We start from the raw sequence: 11,751 nt of genomic DNA, 5'->3' as shown, positions 1-11,751 counted from the left end.
CGCTATCTCCTCTCACTGGGCTGCTTGGTGAAAAAGCGGAGCTCTTTTTGCAGTTAGTCCTTATTGAGGGGCAATGGGTTCCTGTTGTTCTTTGTCTCAATTTTTTGTCCTTGAGGCTATTGGTGCCTTTTTAGGAATTTGTTGCGTTTGTTGTTGACTAAGTAGCATATCCACCAAATGACGTGAAACTCTATCGGACAATTATTATTACAGATTAAATTGCCTGGGGAGCTGAAATTAACAGAAAAGGATGCAATGTGGAGATCAGCTCTGGTTTTATTTTTCTAACATTCCACTAGAATGTGAGAAGTTATATGATTCCATACACATCATCACACACCTTTTGATATGAAAAGTGAAAGACCTGATCTTAAGTGACTCAGGAATCATCTCAATATTAAAATTGACACCGTTGTAGACGGTAATACAGAAACAAGCCGCTGTTTGCTTTCTTCGGTTCTGGTGCTAATAAACCTACCAAAAGATTTTCTCCTCTGGCTTAACTGAACACCAGGGGGCGCTCTCAGTAAATTAAATTTCCCTGAAAAACCGAAGGCAAAGCCAAGCCAAACGGATATAAGGGAGAAACTTCAACGGGAACAGTAATTGCTAATTTTGACTCATAAAGGGAAAAGATAGGTTAGGATCTCAAGTTCCGAGGAGGAGGGGACACAGCAGGGCCAAGAGCGTGTGCTTGTTCAAACAAACGAGGACTGACCTACAGGGCGCCTTAATCTCCCTAGACTTGTTTTCATTTCACCTTCCACTCTGAGCACTTAACATACGGCAAAACATGGTACTACTCCCCAACAGAATGGCCTCCAGACACGGTGGGACCTGTACTTTCTACTGCTTTCCAAGTCACAGTACTCTTCCTTTGAATGTCTGGCACTTCTTATTTTCTTCTGTATCATCTAGGTTAGTCTGAAATCTTCCTAGGACATAATGTCCTTTGCCCCTGGGTCTAGGAGAACGAAGACGAGCCTGTTGTTAAGTTCTTGGTGTTAAGTGAATGAAATAGCTAGGCATTTCTCAACTTCCCTTGTTACCTGCTTTTGCAAAAACATCTTAATATAGTACCACTGACTCTTCCCCATACTTCCCTGAAGAATCAAAGTTTGTATTTTCAAGATAAGACCCAAATCATTCCAGGTTCTAAGCATGCCTTGCAAACTAAATACATGAAAATCTGCATCTACATGAAAGGAAATGGATTTTTTTAACAAGATTCCTCACAGGATTCCTTTATGTATCTGTATACATTTAAAATAATTCCATAGGTAAGGTAAGATGCACCCAGACACCTGTTCAGTTGCATTCTTAACATGAGATACTCAAATAGCCACCTCCATAGGATCCCCGAGGGGAGGATGGAGTCTAGCTTCTCGGCATGTCTGTGAGAGCCACCGGTGTTGTTATTTGTAGACTATTCATTCTCATTGGTATAGCAGGCATGTATGTGTCCATTCCGCTTTCAAACTCTTCGTGCCTATTTTATTTTGTACTTGGGGTTGCTTTCCTACTTTTTTTTTTTAATGACCTTCATTATATATTCAGTTGAATCTATTCTTCCTGGGGTGCCTCACAATTTAATCTTTTTAATTTTGTCATTTACAATCTCTCTACTGAGTTACATCAGCTCGTTTCACAGCTTCCTGAGGAATCTTTTAGTCCACTTTTGCTCTGAGATTTTGAATTTCGAATTTCAGGTGTTAATTTTTATTCCTGCCAAGTCCTGAATACTGTTGCAGTTTTCTTCTGCCTTATGGTTGAGGGGAGAATTTTCAGCAGCTATACTTCTCGTTTTTCTTCTTCTTATAGATAGTAGTGTTTGTAGATATTTTCTTCCCTTTTTGGCTCATTTTGAAAGGTATTCTTTTCCTTGACTTGCAGGAACAGTTGGTTCGATGTAGGCAAGAATGAGGGGTTTCTGATTCAAGAGTGTTTTCTTCTGTTGGAACAGTGAAATACAGTATTTCTCAGAGACGACACTTTTCTTTGTGAGATGGTGGGGGCCTGGCCTCTCACCTGATTCTGTAATTTTACTTTTCTAAGACCCTTACTTCCTTCTTTCATTTTATCATCAAGCCTCCAGGAGACATCTCCCCCTGTCCCAGACACGGTACATTCCTCACACAGCCCCCTTCAATCTCATTCAGACTTCCCCTTGATGCTCCAGTGGGCAGCGCTGCGATGCACTGGTGTGAGGTGTCCGTATCCCCATCACCTGTGCTGGGGGCCGTTTTTGCCCTGTGTACTGCCACAGCTAGGCCCCCTGCCCTTGTCCCTTTACCGTAGAGTTTCCACCTGGCTCTGCCTTCATAGGAATTCTGATGCCGGCTCTAGTTTCCCATAAGCTGAACTTTTTTCTGTGTCTCAGAGTTATGCTGCAGGTACAGGTTATAGGTGACTGTTGGGAAGATAGTGAAAGAGACTCAGATTTAGGCAGCAACCACTATTCCTTGGAAAACCAGAAGCTCAAGTACTCCCCCCTTTTAAATATGAACACACAAGCAAGAACTGTCAGACCGGGGAGGAAAGCTTCTAACCTGACAGACAAAAATGAAAACAAGCAGAAAACAATGTTCAATACTGTGTCTAGTCAACAGAATAGGTTTTTCTGTATTTTAAAAATTTAGAGAACATAAAAGAGAGCTCTTGAAAATTAAAAACGTGAGAGCAGACATGAAACCCTTGCGGGCAGAACTGAAAAAGACATTTCTCCTTGGTAAAGGACAAAGACGCAGAGGAAGCAGACGACAGCAACTGGCTCAAACCTGAGGTGCGCTGTCTGAATGACAGGGGTTCAGAAAGAGCAGAGAGGATGGAGGGGAGAAACAATTTAAGAAAATGTCCCCAAATGCACGGCACGAATTTACAGTTCGCATACCTAGCATATTGGCGGAGAACGGGCACAAGGTAAAACGGTGGAGCCCTGGGGACAAAGAATTATTCCGTGAGCTTCCACAGGGGAAAAGCAGATGACATGTAAAGAATTAGAAATAGGAACGGCTTCAGATTTCTCAGCATCCACACTGCAACTTCGAACCTGGACAATGCCTTCAAAATTCTGAAGGATAATTACTTCCAAGCTAGATTTCTAAACTCAGGCCAAGTTACCAATTAAATGTGAGGGTCAAATAAAAAAAAAAAGACATTGGTCTCAGGAAATTGAGCTCTCACATATACATACACTTACACAGAACGCGCTGAAGGCCAGGCCCACCAGATTGAGGAAGTAAACCAAGACGGAGGAAGACGTGGGACCCAGGAAATGGGAGACCCAACGGAGAGTGGTGGTAGGATCTCCAGAACAATGTGGAAGGAGGTCTAGGGAAGGCAGCTGTGCGCCAGGCACAAAGGACAACCACTCCAGGTTCCTGCAGATTAGACACCACAGGGGAAAACAAAAGATCAAGCAAGACATTAAGGAAAAAGTAAACTGGGAAAGTCATCATGGTTTATTCTGTGTCTCACCTTTGAATTAGCACAAACAGCCTTTTTTTTTTTTTTTTTTTTTTTAAACTTTTTTTTTTTCCGGCTGCACCGCGCAGCATGCAAGATCCTAGTTCCCCAGCCAGGCACTGAACCCATGCCCCCCTGCAGTGAAAGCGCAGAGTCCTAACCACTGGACCACCAGGGAAGGACCGCCAGGGAAGTCCCAGATAGTCTAACATTAATGTGACCTAAGTTACAATGTAACTATGTAAGGAGATCGGGGAGGTGTGGCAGGGGCAGTGGAGAAGGGCTGGAGAGGCACCTGTATTCTTACCTCCCATGTGGGGAAGTTAGGAGGTAAATGTCAAACAATGAAGAATCAAGAATGTAGCGACGCAACTGTATTATTAAGAACCGGGCACATACCCAAAGAATCACTTAGAAGAGTTGAAATCTCTTCTCAGGAGAACACAAGGGGCTGTTTTCCTTAACAACCCTTACAGAACAAGTTAACTTAGCTACTTGTGCATTTATACCTTTGACTTAGAAAACTGTACAGGCATTTTATAGAAAAGCGTAGAAATGTAACAGTTTTGGCAGAAAAAGGCCTCATCTCAATGAAAGAGAGGTCTCATCCAGTAACTCCCTATCCAATAACCTCTACAACACCTGTTCAGAGTGCAGAAATTATCCATTCGATAAGAAGAGCTTTAGCTGCCTGCAGCTGGGTAGGCTCTCCCTGCCTTATGAACTGGTTTATATTTAAGTGTTTTCTACTTGTAAAACTCTTCCCTGCTCACGAGGCCACGCCCTTTATACATATCATTGGCCCAATGGTCCGTCCTTGAGCACTGCCATGTTTCAGGTGAAATTTACTTGCTGAGAAGACTCTGGCCTTAAAATCAACAGCAGAATCTGGGGAATGTATTCCTGGCATTAAGATGTCTAAAAACCTATTCTTGAAGTCCATGTACGATTATATTATTAAATATATGGTATAAATACTTATAATTGCCATCCACAACCGAGATACAGCTCTCATCCTTGAACCCTGTGTGTCTTGGGAATAATGTGTGTTTCATTTAGGTCGCACACAACTCTAAGATTGGAGCTACTGTGCTTGTTTTCAGATGAAAAGGGCTCCGAAGGTCACGCAGTTAAGTGGCTGAGCCAGAACTAAACAGATTTGTCAATCCTGTCTGTGCTCTTTTTACCACACTACCAAATTTAATTAAGTCTTCATCCCTAGCTCATCTGCCCTCTCCTTTAATCCACGCAGCTATATTTCAGCAGTTGTCCAAATGCCCCAGGATAGGCTGGGATATAACAAAACACCACACCAAAAAAATATTTTACATAAGAGATAAAGGAACATGTGTATTGACCTCATATTGTGAGAGCGCTTGAGTTTCTTGCATACACACATAGGACACCTGTGACATCAGTGATAAAACCTAGTGGCCCTTCCTTTTTGCAGCAGAGGGGCGACACAGATATGCTCGACAGCGTAAAAACCCTAGTAGAAGGGCAAGAATCCAAATGTTGAGAATCCAGACAGAGGTCACGGAGCCCGTGGACCCAGTCCACCTACTCCCAGGATGTTGCTGAAACTGTCGGACTCCCATGTTTACTGTTCTCTCTCTTCCCCCGTTATCATTTATAAAAAGCAATATCAAACGCTCTGGACTGAACCAAAGATGTGTGATAGAAAAGCACATTATCTGACGGAAGGGCCCGTTAAGAAAGTCAGTGTATGATAAAGGATTAAAAAAAACAAGACAGGCAGAAATAAGCATAATTTTTTCAAGAACATTTATACATCTTTTTAATTAGATTAGCTTTACAAGCATCTTGAGAGCTTTTTCATAATGAAACGCCGCTTTTCAAATCACATGACTTTATAGTCTATCTGTAAATGAATCCTCAAATTCTTTGCCTGCTGTTGATAAAGGTCTGTGTTTTACGGCTGGTTAATACGGTGAATAAAAACAGCATTAGAAGCTTTATCTTTAACCAGGATTAAACACATATAGGCCACAAAAAGTTTTAAATTTTGTTTTATATAGATTCCTGCTTGGTGACAAGTTAACGGTCCCACTAACATGAAATGAACAGATTTTAAATGGATATTAAAGGAATGGCTATCCCGATTTCTCGATCCTTTCACAACAATCTCCAAGAACTTATATAAACTTTTCCAAAAAAAAAAAAACCACAAAAAACCCAAAACTTAAAACCTGTCTGGTGAGCAAAACCCACAGGTAGCAGAATCTGACACTTTGCACAACTGCAGAGAAACACATCTGAATGACACAGGGGCTCCCAGATTAAAAGGCTGTTGCTGTACACCTTCACAGAAAGCCTCTCATCCACATCATACGATTTCTACTAGACCTAAAAATAACAGCGCTGTTGAGTTGTGGCCTCAGGCAGCGCACTGCACTGCAGGCCAGGTGGCAAAGACAACTTGAGCTCAGGGAGGGGTGGAGCGCAGGGGCAGAGGCACTTACTGTCGAGACGTTCCGCTGTATTACATGGAACTAGGAGAGGAAGTGGAACGAAACTGCACGCGGGCAAGGAAAAACAACAGTCAACTGTAATTGTCTCCTGCAAGTTCTCCGGAAGTGAGATCACAATACTGAACGTTTAATCCCACCCTAAGTCCACACTGTCAGTTCACTAAACAATTTTTTTTCATGTTTTACATGAACAATAGCAATCTTTTAATAAAAATTACTGAGCTTTCCATAGAAAAGGTCTAATTGAGTACAAACTATACAGATGCTAAAACTGTCAAAGGTTGAAATATACAGAAATATTTCTGTACACTCACATTATTTTGGCAAAGAAGATCAAGGATAGAGATAGAAAACTGAAGTGGGCAAGGTCTTACACCCATAATTCATGCAAAATACAGATACCACCCTTTGGGCTTTGCTGAAGAGCCTAGGAAACTGAAGTCTAGGACACCCATCCTAATTCAGGTGTTAAATAACAGAAGTCTGGGAGGCCTTGTGTGATTTTGTAGTATTCCCTCTTTTTTTCCTGAAAAGTAAAAAAGCAAACTCATAAAACATAAAAGTATCTGTTTTTCTGCTTTGTGTTTTGTGTTTTGAAGCTAAACATCCCTCTTTCGGTACTGACGAAGGGCGCTGTGTCCGGGGAGTGTGTCAGCAGTGGCCTGAGGCGCCACTTACGTTAAGTCTGTAACAACGCCGCTCAGTCTGGATGCGTACGGTCTCCCCTTGACGCTACCCAACAGGAACGAGGTTCTGATCTGCTGACCAGATGGGCACAGGAGCAGGAAGAAAACGTAACAGCAAAATGGAAAGTACAATCAACTTGATGGGAAGCAAAAGGAAAAGTCTTAGGAAAGGGGACAGTATCTTCTCCATCTATAGAATATATATACCTGAAAGCAAAAGAAAGCCCTTTATCTTGGGAACTTGATGCTGAGGATAACCTCAAGTTCATTTAGTGCCAGTCATTTTAGTTTTTTTTAAAATGTAACTTAAAAGATAAAACCTTTTGACTGTGTATTTTTTCTTATAAAACATGAACTAAAAGTTATTGGTAGTAAACGGTGATGGTTTTACTGTTATGTTTCACTATTAACAATGTCAGAAAAACAACAGCAGCAATTTTTAAGAGTTCAAATTAGTGTAAGACAGGACTACAAAACAATCTGATTTTTCAGTTGGTGATTAAAGTGCTCCTTTTCTTATTTTAAGTAAAAAGAAAATTAAAGTAATCATTAGTCACTGGCAACAATCATTATAAGAGGCCTTTTAGGGCAAAATTTAATAGTACGAAGAGGTTTACAAAAATAGATTGATGCTATTTTGGGGAATAATACTGTAATTTTTTTCTCAATTCAGTTTTGATAAATTGTACCTGATCATATAAAAATTACTTCAAATTCAAACTTGACTATATAAAAAAGGGAGAGATGAAATGAAGTCAGCTAGATGACAGATCTGGCAAAATATAAGAATGAAAAAATTCTACCTAGGGCACTTATTTCATGTCCAGATGTAAATACCACTTTCAGCTGATAAGTTATATTCCTCCCATCAGAGGTTTGGAGTCAATCATGCAGTACAAAGCCACACAGTCAAAATCTTCGTTTTGATGCAACACAAAAAAGTTGTTTGTTTCTTTAAATTGCCAACTGGTGGTCTATTTTCTTTGTCCCATTTATTCGTATTCACAAGTTAACAAATAGCGTCAATAATTACTGTAGATGAAGTGGGGTATTGCTGGATCAAAGGCTCTATAAGACGTCTTTACTGATTGAATCAGAAGGTTTATTGAGTTCAACCCTCACACCTTTTTCACCTGCAAGGTAAAAAAAAAAAAAAAAAAAAAAAAAAAAATTCATTCATTCAGTAAGCACCAGCCAGAGAGCTTCTATTACTGCTTCCCACTAAGTTCCTAACAGTATGCAGTGTTTGAACTTTGCAAACACACATCATCTGAAAATGATCACGCGTGCACTTCCAAAAGTTACCCTCAGGACTGTATTACGAGGCATGCACAGACGGTGAACTAGTAAACCCTCAAAGGGAAAAATCATTCTCTACACAGAGATGATGATTTTGGTCGCCTTTTATTTGAAAAGCAAGTCAAACTGCTATAAGAGCAGTGTGTTCAGCATCACTGAAAGCACACTACTAAGGCTTCTGTCACAAATAATGACTTTAAAAATACACAGAAAACGCGTGAACATTCAATTTTTATAGTTTTATAAAAGGCTGATGTGGGATTATCAACGGGCTCATGAAAATACAGCTAGTTAAATCAGTAATATGAACGAACTTGAGCAGGTTTGTGGAGATACAAGGTAGGGTTAAAGACAAGACAGGTCAGTGGTCCATCTGATGGAAACCTCAGACCCAACCGCTCCAGGAGATAATCCATAACTGGGGGTGACCTATGGATGCCACTGGCAGACATGGACTCCACATGCCTGTCTGCTTTACTGATTACAGCATGTCAATTCATCTCTGTTGTATTAATTTTCTTCATGTCCACATTTTACATGGAAGACCTGGAGTACTCTTCAGAGCATGTACATCTAAAAAGGAAAGGGTATTATTACCTTTCCTCTGCGGGGAGAATGGGAGGAAGCCAGCCTGTGACTGAAAAGGATTATCACAGAAAAACTCAACTTGCACTCAAATGATTTTCCCAGACTTCTTTGTCTCAAACTTTCCTCACTTTGGGCAATTTTGATGGTTCAAGATAACAATGCAGATGACTTAAGAGCAGTCCTCTTAAATAGGGGAATTAAGAATCTGACGGAAACACGGAGCAAGTCTTCTGGCTCATGGAAAGCACTGCCTGGCTGCGGGTCTCTTCCTTCCAGTTGTACCCTGGCCCCAAATGTTTACCTGTTAGATATTTTACTTTAGCTCGTGCTCTCTCATCTGCATCAAAATACCAAACAGTTATTGCGTACCTAAAAGAAAATTCAGAATAGGGTAAGAATGATCACACTGGGGAAAACAAAGGGTATTCTGTTGCAAAGGCCTAGTAAAACGTGTAATGCCAAACTAACGGCTGACTTGGGATGCCATCAGATGACAAGGGAGCACAGCAACAACCCGCGTACTTCATTGCTGGTCCCAGCGCTCAGGAGCACGGCAGAGAGCCAGGAGGAGCTAAAATTTATGTTGCAGAGTTGATGCGTTTTTAGGACTTTCTTTTTTTTTTTTTTTTTTTTTTTGCGGTATGCGGGCCTCTCACTGTTGTGGCCTCTCCCGTTGCGGAGCACAGGCTCCGGACGCACAGGCTCTGCGGCCATGGCTCACGGGCTTAGTTGCTCCGCGGCATGTGGGATCTTCCCGGACCAGGGCACAAACCCGTGTCTCCTGCATCGGCAGGCGGATTCTCAACCACTGCGCCACCAGGGAAGCCCAGGACTTTCTTAATACCTACTTGATTGTCTGTTTTGCAAGCCCACAGCAGATCAGAAACAGACAATAAGAAGGTAAGAGTGGCTGTTACAGAAAAAGCACACTATCATCGATAGCACACGTTCGAAAGGAAAAGCAGAGAAACAGAGGAGGACTCCAGGCCAGGGGCCCTGTACAGCGAGGGAGGGCTAACAGTCTCCACCACTTCTGAAGACATCACCACACACATACCGGCAAAGAATCGTGACAGGGGTTTACAATTTTACAACCTGGAGTCATCAAGAAAGTTAAATTATGCTAAGAATTTTTTAGGATTTTTATTAAAGCAATTATACTATGTTTTGTTTCATTTTTCTGAAAATTTCATCACTCACTTAGAATATCTCATTTCACAAATAATGAAGAATCTCTGGTTTATTAAATACCACAAGGCACTTAGTTACAGCTTTTGGTACCAATAACGTGGAAAATATGCACACACCACAGGAAGTGAAAGCACGCTACAAATGATCAGCTCCTGAGTAGAACGTAGCAATCGGTCAGAGTGTCCTGCGGCTTCTGGCCAGTGTTCGCTGGGGGAAAAGCAACACTGACTGATCAAATGAAGAGCCAGCAAACGTGACAGAACTAAATCCTGTAACACATCGGAAGCAACGAGTCAAAGGCAGAGTCGAGTCGGAGTCTGGGAGTCTGGGCAGCGGGGGAGGCCGAAGCCCCAGGCCACTCAGCTGGAAAGGGACAGAGCTGAGCTCAAGGTCTGGCCTCCCGGCTTCCAGAGCTCCAGCTCCTCTCCTACCACGCAGCCTCTTCTATCCTGTCAGGAGGCCGCAGCAATAGGGAAGGTGCACAGACAAATGCTTTCCTATGTCTTTTGCACCTGCCCTAAACTTTTAGTTACTCAGTCATCAGAGTTCTAAGACCTGTCCCATGGCCTTCCCAGAGACAGCTGTAAAGTAGCAGGCATGGCTCTGCTTCTCCTGTGCTATCCCCCCACCCATCTGTTTTGAGGCTCCTCCCGGCCACGTCCACCTCTGCTGGGCTGCCACAGCCTCGCCCTCCCCTCACGGCCTTTGCTGGCGCTGCCCCACTCCTCCCCGCTCCTCCTCACTCCAGGCCCAGTGGCGACACTGGACCCATCGATTCCAATTCAACAGCCCTGTCTCCCTCCTCCAAAGCCCTGGAGCACTCCATAATCGTCTGGCATCTATTTACCACCTAAAATGTTGGTTCTATCTTCATGTAGAAAGGCTACAACCACACCGTATCCGAGATTCCATTAAAAGGAAGGTGGTGGAGCGGTCTCTAGGGCAGAGACGGGCACTGGGGGATGCGAGGCGAGACGGGGATTCAGGACGGTGCGCTGTGTGATGGGACCGGACCCCCGGCCTCCACCCAGGGATTCTTTTGGCCACTAGCCACACTGCTCAGCCAGCACTCGCTATGATGAATTAGGGCTGAGGCAACACGGCTCCGAGAGGGGCCAGAAGGAGGGACAGGTGACAAAGTCTTCAGAGTTTGAACCTCATCAAATGCTGGCCCGTCTCTATCATCATTATCAAGAGGCAGCTCTTCTCCCTGTGTATCTAAGGGATCTAGGCAACTGCATGCCAGTGATTCACTACTGTAATGTTCAAAGTCCCTTCTATAATGAAAAATAGGTATTTAAAAAGTAGCACTTTTTTCCCCCAAATATTCATTTTGATAACAATGTCTGTAACATCTTCCATTTTAATAGTCTAAACATTTTAATTGGGTCATGGTAAATGGTAAAATAAATGTTTTTAAGAATACATTAAAAATAGGTTTAGAAAACTAAACTTTGTAGGAAGAGAGTGTAACGTAGAAAATAATGCAGAGGAGCGTGTGACAAGCCTAACAGATACTCCTGTTAAAGCTGAGGGGTGATTTTTCTAACATTAACTCCCATTACCTCTTCTCTACCTGTCTTTCTGCTCTCTTCCTCTGCATCTCTACCCTCTGGTCACGTGTTTTCCCTTCTGCATCACTTCTCTACATCACCCCTCTGCCCCCAGCCCTGCCGGACCACCTAACAAAGCTGCCCTCTCCCTTCTCTAGCTAATCTTTATTCCCCAAGTGAACACTCTCACCAGATCTGAGAACAGATAGTAGTTAAGAGATGCACAAAACAAGGAAACAGGGCTGGGAAGACGGGAGCCCCGTGCTTCCCTGTCTGACCCCAGACAAGGGGTGGCTGTGCAAAGAGACTCACAGCATTTGGTACCAACTGTGAATCAATCTTATAGAATTACTCAAATTACACAGTTACAACCGAGGCCCTACGATAAAGGCAAGTGAAGGACAGGAAAATACGCATTAGAAAACGTTCACGTTTACCCTAGCTACGCCCTCCTACCCGCTGCGCTCTTTGCCAGCC

General features: G+C 42.7%; 1 protein-coding gene and 1 long non-coding RNA gene across 9 annotated transcripts in view; both read right to left on the bottom strand.

Moving 5' to 3' along the window:
• Positions 1-258: 258 nt before the first annotated feature.
• LOC136793570 (uncharacterized) lies at positions 259-3,465 on the bottom strand. The gene is made up of 2 exons (XR_010839024.1): positions 3,200-3,465; positions 259-2,410 (listed from the first exon to the last, which is right to left on the bottom strand). It is a non-coding gene; the product is annotated as an uncharacterized lncRNA (long non-coding RNA).
• A 1,768-nt stretch (positions 3,466-5,233) lies between these two features.
• EGLN1 (egl-9 family hypoxia inducible factor 1) overlaps positions 5,234-11,751 on the bottom strand; it is a 57,983-nt gene continuing 51,465 nt past the window's right edge. For 3 of the 8 annotated variants that reach the window (XM_059053332.2, XM_067025722.1, XM_059053330.2), the window contains 2 exons: positions 8,832-8,899; positions 5,234-7,776 (listed from right to left, as the gene is read on the bottom strand). In XM_059053332.2, the coding sequence (XP_058909315.1) occupies positions 8,873-8,899 (27 nt within the window). In that variant the 3' untranslated portion in view covers positions 5,234-7,776; positions 8,832-8,872. Of the gene's footprint in view, positions 7,777-8,831; positions 8,900-9,837; positions 9,991-11,751 lie in introns of all 8 variants that reach the window. The other 5 variants (XR_010839022.1, XR_010839019.1, XR_010839020.1 and 2 more) reach the window with 4 other exon arrangements.

The sequence above is a fragment of the Kogia breviceps genome, chromosome 2 (genome assembly GCF_026419965.1).
Source record: "Kogia breviceps isolate mKogBre1 chromosome 2, mKogBre1 haplotype 1, whole genome shotgun sequence".
NCBI classification, from domain to species: Eukaryota; Metazoa; Chordata; class Mammalia; order Artiodactyla; family Physeteridae; genus Kogia; species Kogia breviceps.
The sequence above is the reverse complement of the archived record's forward strand: the minus strand, read 5'-3'. Positions and strand labels throughout refer to the sequence as shown.